The 20,039-nt window shown below is 47.3% G+C and overlaps 1 protein-coding gene across 1 annotated transcript in view; it reads right to left on the bottom strand.

Annotated features, from left to right (window-relative positions):
• Nucleotides 1-20,039, bottom strand: part of CCDC148 (coiled-coil domain containing 148) — a 213,122-nt gene that overhangs the window by 109,139 nt on the left and 83,944 nt on the right. Inside the window, exons 4-5 of the mRNA XM_044305121.1 lie at nt 5,813-5,916; nt 2,959-3,041 (exon numbers count right to left, since the gene is read on the bottom strand). Of these exons, the coding sequence (XP_044161056.1) occupies nt 2,959-3,041; nt 5,813-5,916 (187 nt within the window). The remainder of the gene's footprint in view (nt 1-2,958; nt 3,042-5,812; nt 5,917-20,039) is intronic.

Raw genomic sequence — 20,039 nt, 5'->3', positions numbered from 1 at the left:
CAGCCTCAGGGTACGAACTGCACATGCGCTAGCTCGCGCATAGTGAGATTACGGCGCTCTAGCTTTGACGTCGGGGAGCAAGGAGGAGATTCTGAGGATGCGGGGCGGTGCTGGGCTCCTTCACGCTGGACTCCTCTCACGTACAGGACTCATCTCAGGTTCATTTGCATATCTATAAAATAGCTATTTTTTTACACAATAAAAGCACACAGAGCTATGGGGACTGGGTATTGCGGATGTGCTAGTGGCCATCTAGCAGCCCATGTCCTCAGCTCTATACACAAAATCCTGGTGACAGGTTTCCTTTGCGAAATATCAGCAATATAATTTTGCACGTATTTTCGCGTACGCGCATGCACAAATGCACTATACAGTACACAAATGCACTATAAAGAAAGTATATTGGTATATAACACCCTGCTTCGATCAGTTTTTTTGGGGGGCGACTAGTATATCACACCAGTAGAAATTATTTGTTCCAATAACGCTTGTCCCTCTATATACCTGCGGTATCGCAGCAGAACCGCACACAACTGCCGCACAATACAAATGCAGTATAATATACTGTCTAACATAGAAAGTATATTATAACATTGTACAAGGAAGGCAATCCATTAGAATATACATGAAGATAAAACGTAATCTTTAATAATGTTACTATGAGGGTCCATTCACACGTCCGTAAGTGTTTCACGGATCCGCAAAACACTGACACCGGCAATGTGCATATCGCCTGCACTATACTAGAAAATGCCTAATCTTGTCTGCAATTGCAGACAAGAATAGGACATGTTCTATTTTTTGGGAAGCACAGATGCGGAAGTGCGGATCCGCAAATGCGGATGTGGATCCGCAAATGCGGATGCGGAAAGCACATTACAGACCTGTTGAAAATGAATGGGTCTGCACCCGTTCCGCAAAATTGCGGAACGGATGCGGACCCATTTTGCGGACGTGTGAATGGAAAAGATATCCCTCAAAATGAAAATAAATTTAATTATTAAAGTTACTGTATTTTCCTGCGTATAAGGCCTCATGAACACGACCGTAGTTATGGTCTGCATCCGAGCTGCAGTTTTTGCGGCTCAGATGCGGACCCATTCATTTAAATGGGGCCGCAAAAGATGTGGACAGCACTTCGTGTGCTGTCCGCATCCGTTGCTCCGTTCCGAGGCCCCGCAAAAAAAATATAGCATGTCCTATTCTTGTCCGTTTTGCGGACAAGAATAAGCATGTCTACAATGGGCCGCCCCTTCCGTTTTTTGCGGATCCGCGGTTTGCGGGCCGCAAAAAAACAGCACGGTCGTGTGCATGAGGCCTAAGACTACTTTTTAACACATGAAAATCTTCTCAAGAGTTGGGGGTTGTCTTATATGCCGGGTGTCATCTTATATGCCGGTATACGGCGTGCTAAAACTTTTTTCCCAGCCGGACTGGAGAAGCTGTCCTTCTCCAGCTTCAGGGAAAAGCGCCCTCTAGCTGAGCCACCGTGCGCTGCATCCCGGCCAGCCGCTCCTGAAGCAGCCCCCTCTCCCTGCTCTCAGTGGTTTTCTCATGCCGGCAGTATCACATTGCGTACTACCGCTCAGATCGTCTTGAAGACAAGGGGGGCTGGGCAGGCAGGGAGAGCTGACCCACCCAATCCAAGCAGGCTTTGTATGCAGTGTGCTTAGAAAATACCGGTACATCGCTTGCCGCGATTGGCTGGTTGTTGTATACTGGGTTGGATTGGCGATTAAATAGCGTTGGAGGGGTAGTCTTATACGGCGAGTATAGCCCAAACCCTATATTTTAACTGGAAAAGTTGGGGGCCGTCTTATATGCCCAGTCGTCTTATACGCCGGAAAATACGGTAAGCAAAAAGCATAGATGTGGTCGGCAATAACAGGTGCTCGGCGGCACCAAATCAGAAACCATATGTCCTACCACAATCCGGGGGGTTCCAGTGCACATCCATGAATCCAGGAGGGAAAGCAAAAAACCATCCATCCCTGGGCTAGATGATGATGTGGTATTGAAGGACAGGGTGGGCAAAGAACTGTCCCTGATATTGCCCTACAGGGGGGTGCTATTCTGGCCCTGATAGCCTAACCACAGACCACCCGCCCTGATAAGAGCGACCCCGTCTGGAACATTACCCTATATAAAAATTGCCCTAGTAAGCCCCTAGCCCCTAGGCCCCTGACGTCCAGGTGATCACTATATAGATCTATGTGTTTTTGACTCTATATAAAAGTATAAGTATATCGCACCCCTCTGTGTATCACACATATCGATAGCTCACCTATACTAGTGCTTAAAAGGACTTTTGTGGCCCTATTAGCTAGCGTTTGGTGTCCCTAACAGCCTGTCCCTGCTCCACACAGCAACCTCTCCCTACACTGGCAAAATACTGAATGTAAAATGGCGGCCAGATCAGGTTTATTTATAAGGTAGGGGGTATGTCCATGTGCTGAAACGTCTCAATTGGCTGTCCTGTACCACCTGATGGATGTGTCATGGGTCAAAGTTCTTTACAATGTAAAAGAATATGGCGGGAGCGAATTTCTCCATATGTTCACATGTTCGGCAAATCGCGAACACGCAAACGACCGCCGGGCGAACCGCAAGGCCATCTCTATTCCTGAACATTCCCACTTTGCAATAATACCGCTCACAGCTGATGGTAGAATATCTACATGGGAAGAAATGTCACAAACTGACGTGTTACAATGGTGACATCCTATTACGGGACCACACTGGGATTCAGGGAGCTCATTAGAATGGCCCATTTCTTCACAAATGTTTGTAATGGCAGACCGCATGGGGAGGGGGTGGATTTTATACATCTGTGGCAATTGGAGTGAATGGAAAACTGGAATTGAACAGAACTTCTCTCCACATAGTGTATGACAACGATGCTCAGATAACACTGTTACATTGATGACATCACTATTATATAATAAATCTAATACTTACCAAAATCTGCCATCTCTGCAAAAAACTGACACGTTTTGCTTTTATCATCCAGAAATGCCTGTAACTGTAACTCTGCTTTATCCCTGTAATAAAATGAGAGAAAATATTAAAGGGGGTTTCCGAGATTTTGATACTGATAACCTATCCTCAGGTTGGGTCAGTATTATATGATCGGTGGGGGTCTGACTCCAGGGACCCCTGCAAATTATCTGTTTGAGAATGCACTCAACAAGCACAGTACCGTACATCGTATAGCAGCAGTGCTTGGTATCGCTCTCAGCCCCAATGACGCAAATGTTAAAGCTGCCCCTAATCAGGGCCGATCACGTTTGCTCTACTGCTCCGAATTAGTAGTGACCCAAGGGTTTTATGTGCACGGAAGAAAATACCTGGGGCTGAGCGCGATACCAAGCACTGCCACTATATAATGTACGGCGCTGTGCTTTGTAAGCTGCGAGAAGGCTGCGCCGTTCACAGGAGCACCAGTACCTTCTCAGACAGCTGATCACCGGGGGTCCCGGGTACTCAGACCCCCACCGATGAGATACTGATGACCTATCCAGAGGTTAAGGTCTTCGATATAAAAATATCTTGGCAAATGAGCTGTATCCAGTGTATAGTGAAGCGGAGACAGCGTTTCGTTCACCAAGGACTGGGCGTTTTCATGGTGACCTGTGAAAGAAGGTCTTCTCAGCTACAGTTGCAGAAAAAGTAAGTGAACCCTATGAAATCACCTGGATTTCTCCATTGGTTACTAATAAAATTTTAATTATAAACACCCACAGGTCAGGAATAAAAAGTAAGTGAACCTCTGTGTTAGGCTGGATTCACACCTGAGCGTTTTACAACGCATTCCTACGCGCTGTAAAACGCTCAACAGGCAAAAAAACAATGCTTCCCTATGGGCATGGTTCTCATCTGAGCGTTTTACAGCGCGTACGAACGCGCTGTAAAACGCCCTACGCCCCAAGAAGTACAGGAGCTTCTTTGGGGCGCATTGTCGCGCGTTCCCGCACACAGACCTAGCGGGAACGCACGACAAGGGGCGTTCGCTTGTTTCTTCGCACGTATGTAAACGCCCGATAAGCACGCTTGTAAACCGCGTTTATCGGGTACGCTTATGTGTGAACCCGGCCTTAATGATTTCTCCAAGATCTAGTTGGCAAAAGGGTTTTTCATCTTCAGGTAGATAGATAAACGTTTCCATATTTATTAGGCAAATATCCTTGGGTCGCTTCATTAACCACTGAATGGTTCCTTGCTCCTCTCTGCGCATAAGCAGTGATGTGGATCAGAGCTGGCCAAAATCCCACAAAGCAAGCAGAAGTGTATAGGAGACTGCATCAAGGACATCAAAGGAGCCATCGTACTTTTCTAAGGTACTTGAAACGCGTCCCACTGACAAAGACTTTAGGATACTCAGGAATATATGAATGAATAAATTGTTGCTTTAAAGGGGTTGTCCGGTGTTTTATTATTAAAAGGGTTGCAGGCAGTATATATTGATGAATATCCTCAGAATAGGTCATCAATATCTGATCTGCAGGGGTTCGACGCCCGGCATTCCCGCCAATCAGCTGTTTGAAGAGGAGGCCGCGAACCATGCGAGCTCTGCTTCCCCTTCATTACACTGCCCATTTTCTTGGAGGTCTCAAGTACTTGTAATTACACTGCACTGCGAATGCAAGGGAGACGACGCGCAGTGTAAGGCCTCCTTCACATGACCATATGGCTTTTTCAGTATTTTGCGGTCCGCAAAAAACGGATCCGTAAAAATACGGATGACATCCGTGTGCATTCTGTTTTTTGCGAAACGGAACATCTAGCCCCTAATAGGACAGTATGCGGACAATAATAGGACATGTTCTATCTTTGAACGGAACAGAAATACGAAAACGAAAGGTATACGGAGTACCTTCCATTTTTTGCGGATCCATTGAAATGAAAGGTTCTGTATATGGAACGCAAAAAAACGGAACGTAAACGGGAAAAAAAAGTTTGTGTGCAGGAGGCCTAATGAAGAGGATTAGAACTTGCCTGAGGATAGGTCATCAATATATATTGTCTGCACAACCCCTTTAATGACCTATGCTTAGGATAGGCCACCAATATCAGATCATGGGTGGGCACCCACCGTTTATCTGTTTGGAGAGGCTGCAGCACTAGCCTGTGTCTTCATTACCAGACAGTGCCATACATTGTGTAGTGGCTGTGTGTGGTACTACACAATGCTCAGGCAAGCAGAATGCCTTGGTGCCTGGTAATCAATGAAAAGGCTATGGCTCTCACTGAAGCACAGCAGCCTCTTCAAGCAGACGATCGTCAATGCGCCACAGAATCGGACCCCCACTGGTCTAATATTTATGACATCTTATGAACAGGTCATCAATATTTAAAAGTAAAGTTAATTCTGCCTACATTGTTTATGAGTCTGGATTTCCTGTAGAAATCTTGCAGAGATCACAGGAGTGAATTTCCCTGTACAGGGATCTGGACTTCGCTGCAGGGAAACCACCGGGCCGCTACCTCCTGGAGTAGTCTCTGTGTGATCGACAGATGACCCACTGGGGTCAAGGGACACCGATGCAGAAAACGGAGGGGACAGGCAAAATCGTAGTCAAGGACACGTGAGGTCAGGGCAGGCAGAGTGTGAGCAATCTGATAGACAGTCTGAGGTCAGGAAGGACAGCAGAGGGGCAATATGGAGGTCAGGCACAGGTCGGGTCAATTACCAGTAAACAGGCAGAAGTCAGTACAGGGGCAGAAAAGCAAATTTAGCACACTTATGCAGGAACTAGCAAGCTAAGAACCCAATGGTTCCTGTAAATGCAATTATAGGTTTCCGCTTTCTTACCTGCTTTCATTTAGTCGCTGGCTTTCCCTCCACCACACCTGGGAGTGCTGCTTCAGTAGATTCTGCTCTTTCGATAGTTTTGATGCATGCTGAATTTTCTTAACCTAATTGAAAAAAGTAGGCCAGAAATGTAAATGTCATTTTGTTGTAGGAAATTTCTGCGACGGAAAAATCAGTTCCATCCATCTGAAATCCATGTGCTTCCCGCCAAAACAAACCCATTGGGATGAATGCAACTAATGTTCAGTCGCGGAAATTTTTGGCAACAAAGTTTGCACGTAGGTGCAACGAGCAACACGTCATTGAAGGGGTTAACTGGAGAGCTTGAACAGCCATTGACAAGAACAAGGCGCGCGTTCAAGCGTTCAATCTTTTAAGCATCTGCGCTGATTTTATCGGTTATAATTGGACAAAAGAGTCTTTCATAGAGATCGTTATTGTTGTAAGAACAAAGGGACAACACGCAAGATACAACATATGTATTCAAATTAAGGTAAACGCAAAAAGCCTCAATAATATATCACATGTATTATAACGCTGGATATCTATGTAATATCTGGAATGGGTTTATCTAAAAAGATCAAATCAGATGCAGGAACCTTTGATATATTCCTCTATACATTTACCTGCCATGGAAGCTGGCCGTACACTTCGGAGAGCCGTCAGACGGTGGGCGACAATTATCTCTCCAGACCCCAATCTGTGCATGCATGCTCCGAGGAACGTGTATGTGTTCTCAACAGGGGGAGGGGAGCAAGTCGCTGGTGGCCCCCATACACATTAGATGGCTGGTTGGTCACGCCAAAATTGACAAGCTCAGCCGTCATTCATCTTATGTGTATGGCCACCCTAAGGACTCTTTTACATGGGCATCCCGGATTTGCTCTGGATGCGTCGCGTGTGCATTGCGGGAAACCCGCGCGAGTGCGCACGCAATTTCAGTCACTTTTTATCTCACGAGTGCAATGCATTTTGCAAGCGCGTGATACAAAACTGAATGTGGTACCCAGACCCGAACCCGGACTTCTTCACAGAAGTTTGGGTTTGGGTTAGGTGTTCTGTAGATTTTTATTATTTTCCCTTATAACATGGTTATAAGGGAAAATAATAGCACTCTTAATACAGAATGCTTACTAAAATGTTGATTGAGGGGTTAAAAAATAAAAATAAATTAACTCACCTCATCCATTTGTTCGCGCAGCCGGCATCGTCTTCTTTCTTCTTCTTTCAGGACCTGAAAAAGGACCTTTGATGACGTAATTGCGGTAATGTCAGCGCAGGTCCTGTAGAAGATCCTTCTATTTTCATTCAGCAGGACCTGCGCTGACATCACCACGTGGTGAGCGCGATTACGTCATCAAAGGTCCTTTTTCAGGTCCTGAAAGAAGAAGAAAGAAGACGATGCCGGCTGCGCGAACAAATGGATGAGGTGAGTTAATTTTTTTTATTTTTTAACCCCTCAATCGACATTTTAGCAAGCATCCTGTATTCAGAATGCTACTATTTTCCCTTTTAACCATGTTATAAGGGAAAATAATACAGTGATTAGACTTTAATGGGGTCCGGGGTTGCTTTCATCCCTATCATCTCCTAGCAAGCATGCGTGAAAATCACACCGCATCCGCACTTGCTTGCCATTTTCACGCAGACCCATTCATTTCTATGGGGCATGCATTGCGTGAAAAACGCAGAACATAGAACATGCTGCGATTTTCACACAACGCACAAGTGATGAGTGAAAATCACCGCTCATCTGAACAGCCTTATTGAAGTGAATGGGTCCGGATTCAGTGCGGGTGCAATGCGTTCACCTCACGCATTGCACCCGCGTGGAATTCTCGCCTGTGTGAAAGGGGCCTATAACATGTTACCAGTGTGAGGGCAAAAAAAATAAAGCTGCTGCTTCAGTTCCTGAATTACCACGGCCTTTTGGCTTTTACCAGACACACTAAAGGCCCATTTTACACAGGTCGGCAGCTGGACGAACATTCGTTCCTGGCAAACTGGCCGGTGTAAACTGTCTGTTGATTAAGGCCCCATGCACACTGCCGTGTTTCACAGCCGTGTGCGGGCCGTGGAACCGCGGCCTGGATCCCTCCTGAGTACAGGAGCGCACGGCGTCACTGGTTGCCAGGGCCGGACTGGCCATAGGGCAGACCGGGCATTTGCCCGGTGGACCGGGCCGCCTCAGGGCTCGAGTGGGTGTGCCTAATCACACCCCTGTCTGTGCTCCGCCTCCTGCCAGCCCCGGCCGCACATCTTAATAATCTGTCTGATCAGGGCCGGGCCGCCTCAGGGCTCGAGTGGGTGTGCCGGTATGGCCTAATCACACCCCTCCCTGTGCTCCGCCTCCTGCCAGCCCCGGCCGCACACTCATACTTACTGACTGTGTGAGTCCACCCCCACTGCTCCGCCTCCTGTGCCCGGCCTCTGTGACTCCATCTTCCGGCGGCCGGCAGCGTAACGTCACTCAGACGTCACGCGCCTGCTCCGCCTTCATTAATAAAGAGGGAGGAGCGTGCGACGTGACGTAGTGAGTGACGGCACGTTACGCTACGCGGCCGCCTAGTTTGAATGTTGAAGAGCGGGACTGGACTGGAGCCACCACCGCACCAGCCCACCAGCTTTTGCCTGCCCCAGTACTAGTGCCCAACTGGCTTTGGTAATGGTAAGTTAGTGATGACTGATGATAGTGATAGATTATATTAGATAGTAACTTTATGTAAGTGAGAGAGCTATTGAGCTTGTAAATAAACTTGTGCAAACTGCAAAGTATATGAGTAGTTTAGTTACTAACTACTCATATACTTTGCACAAGTTTATTTACAAGCTCAATAGCTCACTTACATAAGGAACAGACGTCTTACAATAGGGAGGGACACTGTTATGGGGGGGGGGGGGGGGGGGAGATGTGATATGTGGATGATGACACATTTATATAGCACAAGATGCTTGCGCTGCCATATATGTGTGTCATCCACAGATCCCCCCGGCCACCCATAACAGTGTCATCCACAGATGCCCCCCCCCCCCGGTATCTGTGTCAGATTCCATCATTCCACAATCCACACAGATGCCACCATGCCAGTGTCATCCACAGATGCCCATACCAGTGTGTCATCCACAGATCCCCCATAACAGTGCGTCATCCACAGATGTCCCCATAACAGTGTCATCCACAGAAACAGTGTCATCCACAGATGCCCCATAACAGTGCGTCATCCACTGATGCCCATAACAGTGCGTCATCCACTGATGCCCATAACAGTGCGTCATCCACTGATGCCCATAACAGTGCGTCATCCACTGATGCCCATAACAGTGCGTCATCCACTGATGCCCATAACAGTGCGTCATCCACTGATGCCCATAACAGTGCGTCATCCACTGATGCCCCCATAACAGTGCGTCATCCACTGATGCCCCCATAACAGTGCGTCATCCACTGATGCCCCCATAACAGTGCGTCATCCACTGATGCCCCCATAACAGTGCGTCATCCACTGATGCCCCCATAACAGTGCGTCATCCACTGATGCCCCCATAACAGTGCGTCATCCACTGATGCCCCCATAACAGTGCGTCATCCACTGATGCCCCCATAACAGTGCGTCATCCACTGATGCCCCCATAACAGTGCGTCATCCACTGATGCCCCCATAACAGTGCGTCATCCACTGATGCCCCCATAACAGTGCGTCATCCACTGATGCCCCCATAACAGTGCGTCATCCACTGATGCCCCCATAACAGTGCGTCATCCACTGATGCCCCCATAACAGTGCGTCATCCACTGATGCCCCCATAACAGTGCGTCATCCACTGATGCCCCCATAACAGTGCGTCATCCACTGATGCCCCCATAACAGTGCGTCATCCACTGATGCCCCCATAACAGTGCGTCATCCACTGATGCCCCCATAACAGTGCGTCATCCACTGATGCCCCCATAACAGTGCGTCATCCACTGATGCCCCCATAACAGTGCGTCATCCACTGATGCCCCCATAACAGTGCGTCATCCACTGATGCCCATAACAGTGCGTCATCCACAGGTCCCCCATAACAGTGCGTCATCCACAGGTCCCCCATAACAGTGCGTCATCCACAGGTCCCCCATAACAGTGCGCCTGCGAGGAGAGACAGAAAGGAGGGCAAATAATCAGTGGAAGCAAGCAGAGGACGGCAAAGCAGACAACTTAATAGCTTCTTTTGTAAGTAAATTGTTTTATTATAAATGTAGTAAGTAAATGTAATGGTGCTATAATGTGGACCCCAGGCGTCTCTGATGTCCTGCAGGCTGGGCTGGTGCTGTGGCAGCATACGGTTGGTCAGGCAGCAGAAAGGCTCTGGGGCTGTCATTGCGCTCTGGAACTTTTCCCTTCACAGCCACTGCTATCTCTCTCTTGTACAGTGCAGACTCTGCAAGAGGCTTTCAGTTTTCTCTCCGTCCTCATAAAAGTCTATGGGAATCAAAACAGATCCATCTGGTTCCTGTTATGCAAGTCGGAAAACAAAGTCAATTGTGCTTCCGGTTTTGGCTCCACCCCTAGACTGCAAGGGGGTGGGGCTTGTTGGGTGTCATGTGATTGGGCTGCTCAGTCAAAAATGCCCGGGCCTATTTTTTGTCCCAGTCCGGCCCTGCTGGTTGCTATGACGCCGTGCGCTCCCTGCTGCCGCCGCAATACAGTAATACACTGGTATGATCTATACCAGTGTATTACTGTACTGTGCCGGCAGCAGGGAGCGCACGGCGTCATAGCAACCAGTGACGCCGTGCGCTCCTGCTCTCAGGAGGGATCCAGGCCGCGGTTCCACGGCCCGCACACGGCTGTGAAACACGGCCGTGTGCATGGGGCCTAAACGTTAATTCCGGCACAGAGAGTCAATGAAGGCCCTATGTAAATGGAGACGAGCGGATCACTGTGCTATATTGTCATTCAGTGCTGATTTTCGGTGGTTGTGAAATGACTTTAAGGCCTCATGCACACGAACGTTGTTGTGTTCCATTCCGCAAAATGGGGTTCCGTGATCCGTTTCCGTTTTTGTTTCCGTGTGTCTTCCTTTATTTTTGGAGGATCACCAGACATGAAGGAAAGTAAAAAAAAGTCTGTCAAGTTTCCCATGCAAATGATAGGAAAAAAACGGACGCGGACGACAATCTTGTGTGCCTCCGTTTTTTTTAGCGGTCCCATTGACTTGAATGGGTCCGCGAACCGTTTTCCGCAAAAATAATAGGACAGGTTATATTTTTTTGACGGACTGGAATCACGGACGCGGATGACAAACGGTGCATTAGCCGAGTTTTCAACAGACCCATTGAAAGTCAATGGGTCCGCAGAAAATCACGAAAAACGGAACAAAGGACTGCCGCAACGATCCCATTAATTTCTATGGGATCACCGCTGCTCTGCGATCCTGACTGCGACAGTTGTCACCGTGTAGCCCCTGTCTAAGACCTCATTCACATTTCAGTGTCCATTTGATGTCTGTGGAAAATCAGTCCATGTTCCATCCGTGAAAGATCCGTGTTTGGTCCATGTGTCTGTTTTTTGCCCTCCTTGTGCAATTTGCGGAACGGCACGGACAGCCTTTAATATAACTGCCTATTCTTGTCCGCAAAGCGCGGACAAGAATAGGACAGGTTATAATTTTGTTTGCGGACCACGGAACGGAGCAACGGATGCGGACAGGACATGGAGTGCTATCCGAATCTTTTGCGGCCCCATTGAAGTGAATGGGTCCGCATCCGAGCCGCCAAAACTGCGGCTCGGATGCGGACCAAAACAACGGCCGTGTGCATGAGGCCTTAATATGAGACTGTTTAACCCATTGTACATCCCCTATAGTCATATCATGGTGTAGTTCATCAGTCAGCACCATGCACGCCATCAGTAATCCAGCCGTATGCTCTGTAAGTGCAGTGCTCAGGTCTGTACACTGCCATATCCTTTATCTGTCAGATTCAATTAAGCAGCCAAGGAGCGACTCCGACTATTGGCAGCACTTCTATATCTCAATCTTATAAGCAGAAAGGACGGGACGAAGATTGTGATCTCTCCCCGTGTGCATTACTTGGATTAGACTTGCAATAAGGACAAAGTCATTCAGAGAGAGATCCTGAGATTTCGGCTTTAGTGGTCCGCACTACAGTATGATCTGTCTCTGCACAGCTCATCTTCTCATCTCAAATCTTTTTTACTATTATTACGGTATATAGAACTGATTTTTAGGAATAAAGTTCTTGGATGTCTCCAAAAACATATCCAACTATTACACTGTACTTAAAGGGGTTATCCAAGCCCTATAATGCCCCCCAAAATGCCCGGGCACCTCATACAGGTTATACTTACCCAGCTCCCTGGCACCCGCATGGCCACCGCTCCATCTATAACCACGACGAGCCTCCCTATCGCCACCCGCAATGCTAGGATGGCTCATTCCTGGCGCGGCCTGCTATTGGCTGCCATGCACATACCGAGCCCCCTAATCCCCATCGCTGGATGTTTTGATCTGTGCAACAGGGAGATGCAGCGGAGGGGAGCGGGGTAAGTATAACCTGTATGAGGGTCTCGGGCATTTTGGAGGGCATTGTAGGGGTTGGAAAACCCCTTTAATGCTACACAAAACAGGCACCCTTTTATGCTATTTATGACAATACTGATTTATTCTATAATATGCAATGGATTAGAACACACATTCAAGTTTAGACAAAAGAATAAGAAAAAATATTTTTTTCATACTAATTAAGGCAACCCCGGTGGTCTAGGGTAGCAGAGGGGTCAATATATAAATTCTGGGTGTTCTATCATATTTCCCCTTCCTTGGTAGTGTAGGGGAAAGGGGTAAATATTTTATTCTCTTGTGATCAAGGATACTGTAGGTGTGGCGCTAATAACTGGAGGAGTGGTGAAGAGGCCGCCGCTCAGGAGACTTGGAGCCGAAATGTCCTGCAGCAGCAGAAAGGTAGGAGCTGACCCCGGTGTGTGCACAGCGCCGGGCACTGCACCGTGTCCCTGCCTCCTCCCTTCCCCCCACTAATACATTACTTTACTTACTAGAAGGCGCTTATGGGGGATATCTGTGGAGGGCGCTTATGGGGGATATCTGTGGAGGGCGCTTATGGGGGATATCTGTGGAGGGCGCTTATGGGGGATATCTGTGGAGGGCACTTATGGGGGATATCTGTAGATGACACATATGTAGCATCTTATAAGTGCCCTCCACAGATATCCCCCATAAGTGCGTCATCCACAGATATCCCCCATAAGTGCGTCATCCACAGATATCCCCCATAAGTGCGTCATCCACAGATATCCCCCATAAGTGCGTCATCCACAGATATCCCCCATAAGTGCGTCATCCACAGATATCCCCCATAAGTGCGTCATCCACAGATATCCCCCATAAGTGCGTCATCCACAGATATCCCCCATAAGTGCGTCATCCACATTACATCCACATCTGCAGACAAGTTTAATAAAAGTAAAAAATTATAAAGATAAAATGAAATTATAATCAAGATCCAAATAAAAGAAAGTACATATAAAAGTATGTAAAAACACACTCTGAGCTCATGCCCACGAATGTAAGGGCGCCGTGCCTGTGCTGCGGACCGCAAATAGCGGTCCGCAATGCACGGATACAAACCGTGGGGCAGCTGCATGAGGATTGTGGACCCATTCACTTGAATGGGGTTCGCGATTTGCATCCGACTAGCAAGTAGCATGCTGAAGTGAATGGGTCCATAATGCGGGCTGCACACAAAAAAGTAGTGCATGCGCTACTTTTTTTTGCGGTGCGGAGGCACAGCCAGAAGCACCACGGAAGCACTCTGTAGCACTCATATCCCGGATACTGGACCCATTGAAGTGAATGGGTCCTTGATGCGGGCTGCACACGGCCAGTGCCCGTGTATTGCGGACCCGCTGTATGCGGCCTGCAATATGGCAACGGCGGGCACACGGTCGTGTGCATGAGCCCTAATAGTCCTCACTGGTACTGTTGACGCAATATTTTAGGTTTTAAAAATGTGGCTCTCGAAAAAAATGTCAATCGTGGTTTTGGCGATATTTGGCTCAGTTGACAAAAAAGTTTGACCACCACTGGCCTAGAGTATAAGAGGGGGCTACTGGTTTAATCCCCAAGCCATGCTCCTTCAATGTGACCTGTATAACAGTAAGATGAATGCTGCATGTACATTGCATTCAGCTTCTCCTCCTGCCATAACCAAACACTTCAGTTGGAGGTCCAGGCCAGAGAGGAGCGTGTCACTCTGAAAAGCACTCCTCTTGTTCATTAAGGGGCATCTGTCAGCAGTTTTGTACCTATGACACCGGCTGACCTGTTACATGTGCACTTGGCAGCTGAAGGCATCTGTGTTGGTCCCATGTTCATGTGCCCGCATTGCTGAAAAAAATTATGTTTTAATATATGCAAATGAGACTCTAGGAGCAACGGGGGCGTTACCATTACACCTAGAGACTCTGTTCTCTCTGCAACTGCTGCGCTCTCTGCACTTTGATTGACAGGACCAGGCAGGCCTGATCACTTTTACACCCCCTAGCCATGTCAATCAAAGTGCAGAGGGCATGGCAGTTGCAGATAGAGCAGAGCCTCTAGGTGTAATGGTAACGCCCCCGTTGCTCCTAGAGGCTCATTTGCATATATTAAAACATAATTTTTCTCAGCAATGCGGGCACATATGAACATGGGACCAACACAGATGCCTTCAGCTGCCAAGCGCACATGGAACAGGTCAGCCGGTGTCATAGGGACAACTCTGCTGACAGATGCCCTTTAAAGAGGTTCTCCCATGACCTACCATATGTAAAAAAATGAAAATCAGACACCATAGAGTATATGATCCTTCCACCAGCATGAGCTTAGCACACAGCCCTTGATTCAAGCATTTCTCCCTGTATCTCGGCTACATTCCCTTGTCAAATCCCAAGGCTTGTTGGAAAAGTCGGATTTTGACTCATAGGGAGCCATTTAGTAGAAGTGGCGCAGGCGAGTTGGTTCTTGGATACTTCTCTGCCCATCCCTGCAGCAAAGACTTGTTCTTTTTACCCAAGCCGGTTGTGCCTGACAGTCTGGATCCTAGGTGGGCCGTTTTGATCTTTGCTCGTAACGATTTTGTCTTATTTTCTCGCTTTCTGAGTAAATCCCGGGGGTTCGTATTACTTCATTCATTCAGGTGCAGGCGTATGGAGTTTCCTTCCACATGTTGCCTATCGTTTCTCCAAAAAATAATTGCTCCCTTCACACCTGGTAAAGGTAAATGCAACACAATTCATCTGGATCAATGTAACCTTTATGTGCACGCTGTGGGACCACCTGCCGTCAGGCCTGTCAAGTAAATGAAGCGCGCGGGGACGCTGCCACTCTGCGCTATTATAAGGGGCACTTACTTATGCCACCTCTGCGTTTTGTTTCTTTTCCACAAACCAATAAAATATCGCACACTTAGCTAAGAGGTTCCACTTCTTAATCCTGTAATTTCACAACAACAATAAACAGCGGTAAAGATCTGCATTTACAGCGCTATTCTCCCCGTATCGTTACTTTTGTGCCAGTGGAGCGTGATAATGGGTAGCACACAGGTTTGCTGCGGCTGACACCAAAGAAAGAAGAAAGTCTTCTGAGTCTGGGCGATATCCTACTAGTATTATATTAGCTGTGGAGCCCCAGTGACATGTGCACCCGACAGGCAATGGGCAGAAATGTTCCTAAACAGTGTTAATTTAGCTTAAAGGGGTTGTCCCATGACTAATGTAAACAATCAAAATCAGACATCATATAGTACATGACAATCTCTTTCCCACATAGCTAGAACCAGCCCTGTACCTCACATGGATCCAGAGATCTCCCCATTCATTGCTCTCCTAGATTTATATCAGGCTGACCGCTCAAGGGGAGTGTCTTTTCTGCAGCAGCTAAGGGGGCGTGTCCACGCTCTACCTATCACAGCTTAGGAGGCGTGTCCATGTTCTCTCTATCACAACTCAGGAGTCAGTTGAAAGATGCAACTGAGCATGTGCGGCCTTTTCAGTGAACAGGTCAAAGAAATAAGGAAAATAAACAGCAGGTGGCGCTATACAGATAGCAACCAAGTTATTCACTTAAATCTATGCTTAATTTTTAATTACATGCAATTACAAAATTATTCAGATCCAGGTGCTGGTTTGAAAACTGTAGAATATTTTTCATGGGACAACCCCTTTAAAGGGAACCTATCAGCGGAAAAACCTATCCCAAACCGCCTGCAGTGAGTTTCGAATGATGATTTTCTTACTGCTTTCTGATGAGGCAGAAGTATGAAAAAAAAGTTCTTTTATCCTCCGTCCACAAAATTTTCCAGTGAGGTTTGAAGTCAAGGGGGCAGCGGCCTCTTTGCTTCAAGTCAAGATAACCGCGCCCCCTTCCCTGCCCCTTCTCCTGTGACTGACAAAGCCAGCCAGCTGTCGGGCATAAGCGCGGTCAGTCACAGCGAAGAGGCCGCTGCCCCCTTGACTTCAAACCTCACTGGAAAATTTCGCGGACGGAGGATAAAAGAACGTTTTTCATACTTCTGCCTCATCAAAATGCAGTAAGAAAATCATCATTCGAAACTCACTGCCGACTACTTGAAGGTACTGCTGGCGGTTTGGGATGGGTTTTGCCGCTGACAGGTTCCCTTTAAAGAGGACCTGTCACCGCTCCCGACATGCCAGTTTTAATAGCTTCATGCATTCCCCACGTACTAACAATTCTGGAGCATCTATTCTTATGACTATATTATTATTTCTACTAGAAGTTACTGTATGAATGAATTGCTAGCAGTCTGCAGTAAGGGTACAGAGGTACCTAGTAGAAATAACAAAGGAATGGCAGAACATAGAGTCATAACAATAGATGCTCCAGAATTATTATTACACGAGGAATGCATGAAGCTATTAAAAAAGGCATGTCAGGAGCGGTGACAGGTCCTCTTTAAAGGGCTTCTGTCAGCCCACTAAACCGTTTTTATTTTTTTTTGGTTAATAATAATCCCTGTACTGCGAGCTCCCTATACATAAGCTAAATATTCATTTTTGTTCAGTAGATTTTGTTAAAAAGCTATTTTTATAATATGTAAATTACCTTGCTACCAGCAAGTAGGGCGGCTACTTGCTGGTAGCAGCCGCATGCTCAGACCCTAATGACGCCCCCTCCGCAGTGTGATTGACAGGGCCAGGGAACGGAATCGTTCTCTGCTGGCCCTGCCTGTTTGCATTCAAAATCCTGCGCCTGCGCCGCGGCCGTACCTATCTTCAATGTGCGCAGGCGCACTGAGAGGCGGCCGCTCGCTCAGCCGCTCCATCCTCAATGCGCCTGCGCCGGGTGTAGATGTGACGTCATCGGCGCAGGCGCATCAAGGATGGAGCGGCCGAGCGAGCGGCCGCCTCTCAGTGCGACTGCGCACATTGAAGATAGGTACGGCCGCGGTGCAGGCGCAGGATTTTGAATGCAAACAGGCAGGGCCAGCAGAGAACGATTCCGTTCCCTGGCCCTGTCAATCACACTGCGGAGGGGGCGTCATTAGGGTCTGAGGATGCGGCTGCTACCAGCAAGTAGCCGCCCTACTTGCTGGTAGCAAGGTAATTTACATAGTATAAAAATAGCTTTTTAACAAAATCTACTGAACAAAAATGAATATTTAGCTTATGTATAGGGAGCTCGCAGTACAGGGATTATTATTAACCCAAAAAAAAAAAAAAAAATGGTTTAGTGGGCTGACAGAAGCCCTTTAACGATATGTCACGTTATTGATACAGGAAACAGTAGAGACACAAGGTAAAGCCTGACGAGACTCAGAATGAAAATACTAAAACGTAGGGAGACATTTATCAAAACTGGGGCAAAGGGAAACTGGCTTAGTAGCCCATAGCAGCCAATCAGATTCCACTTTTTATTTTTCAGAGCTAAATGAATTTATACTGTAAAAAGCCATTTCCCAAATTCGGGTTCGGTTCCAAGGTACCTCTTGAAATTGAACCCAAGTTCGGGAAATGTTTTTTTACAGAACATGAAGTTATTGCGCGAAGACTGACAAGACTTCTCGAAGCAATAACTTCAGCTCATTGGAGCCAATACATTTTAATACTCCTGCTTCGTACAGTATTAGAACAAAGTTTTATGCGAATCGGCTTTGGATGTTTCATCCGAAGTCGATTCGCTCATCCCTAGTTGCTTTAGGCATTTAAAGGGCATCTGTCAGCAGGTTTGTACCTATGACACTGGCTGACCAGTTCCATGTGCACTTGGCAGCTGAAGGCATCTGTGTTGGTCCCATGTTCATATATGCCCGCATTGCTGACAAAATTGATGTTTTAATATATGCAAATGAGCCTCTAGGAGCAACGGGGAGTTACCGTTACACCTAGAGGCTCTGCTCTCTCTGCAACTGCCACGCCCCCTGCACTTTGATTGACAGGACCAGGCAGTGTAAACGTGATCGCATCAAGCCCCGTCAATCAAAGTGGAGAAAACGCGACCTAGAGGCTCATTTACATATATTAAAACTTCATTTTTCTCGCCTTCAGCTGCCAAGTGCCCATGTAACAGGTCAGCCAGCTTCATGGGTCCAATAATCTACGGACACAACACGGATGTCATCTGTCTTTGAACCGTGGTTTTCACGGATCATTGCTAGGAGATGCTCTGGAAGCTAATTAGCTGAGTCCGTTGAATACGAATGACACATGGAGAGCAAATATAGATCAGGGTCCAACACCCAGCACCCTCACGATCAGCTGTTTCGGGCTTCCATGGCGACGTGTGCTATACGATGTATGGAGATGGAGCAGACAGCGCCATACATTGTGCAGTGGCCATGCTAAGGTACTGCAGGTCAGCTCCCATTCAAGTGATGGGAGCCGAGCTTCAGTATGCTGGTGCTGAAAAGTACAGTGTAAGGAGCCTCCTGCTTCCCTGTTAGTTTCCAGAACCATAGCAGCCTAAAACATCTCATTGACAGGGGTGTAGGATGTTGGACCCCCACCAGCCTGATATTGACGACCAATCCTGTAGCCTGGAGAACTCCTTTAAGGTAAATGTTAACCCCTTCACCCCCAGCGCCGTAATGTCATAGCTGAGGGTGGCCGCCTGCTTCTTAGAGCAGACACCCGCGGCTAATGTCCGCAACCGGCAGTAATGCCAATCGCGGACATAAAACCCCTCAGATGCCGTTGTTAATCCTGACCACGGAATCTGAGCGTGTGAAAGCCCGTGCTTCCAGTGGTGCTCCGGCTCCCCCGTGCAGTGATCTGAGGAGTCGGAGCGTGTGTGCAGCAGCCGCTGTCTTTGTTAATGACAGGAGGCTGCTGCATAGTATTTCCTATAAAGCCCTTGCCTGTAATAGGGCTCCATAGGAAACTAGCAAAATCATCATAGATTCCAATGCAAGTGCATTGGAGTCTATGATAATAGCAGTCTAATAATTGCATGTTATAGTTCCCTATGGGAACTATGAGAAAGTGTAAAAAAAAAAAAAAGTTAAATAAATGAAAAAAATCATAAAAATTCAAATCACCCCCCTTTTACCAAAATAAAAATAAAAGAACAAAAAAAAAAAAAAAAATACACATGCTGCGGTATTATCTCCGGATCAGTTGCCGGATGCTGGATCCAGCATTAGTTTACATTGAAATGTATTAGTGCCGGATCCGGCATTAAAAATACCACAATGCGCAGACCGGTAAAGATGTGAAAAAAATATATAACGGATCAGTTTCTCCGGATGATATCCGGAGAGACGGATCTGTTCTTGCAATGCATGCAGATTGCCGGATGCTCAGGAGAAGGGAACCATGCGAATGCGCGACCACCTCTTTTATATGTAGAGCATCCCCCACCAAACTAAATCCTGCTGGAAACTATGAAAATAGATTTTTATTCCTTCATTATATCCTTTGTTAGGGCTCGTTCACACGAACGTGTGATGCTCGTTGCGATATTGCAGACCGCATTTGCACCGTTCCGTGGCCATTCCGCATCACGGATGCGGACCCATTCATTTCAATGGGTCTGCAAATCCAGAGATGTGGAGCGGAAGAACGGAACGGGACACTACAGAAGCACTACGGAGTGCTTTGTGGGGTTCCGTTCTGTGCCTCTGCACCGCAAAAAGATAGAACTTGCTCTATCTTTTTGCGGAATGGAAGCATCGTGGACCCATTCAAGTGAATGGGTCTGCGATCCCCAT

The sequence above is a fragment of the Bufo gargarizans genome, chromosome 8 (genome assembly GCF_014858855.1).
Source record: "Bufo gargarizans isolate SCDJY-AF-19 chromosome 8, ASM1485885v1, whole genome shotgun sequence".
Classification (NCBI taxonomy): Eukaryota; Metazoa; Chordata; class Amphibia; order Anura; family Bufonidae; genus Bufo; species Bufo gargarizans.
Note: the sequence above shows the minus strand (reverse complement) of the source record. Positions and strands in the feature narration are given on the sequence as shown.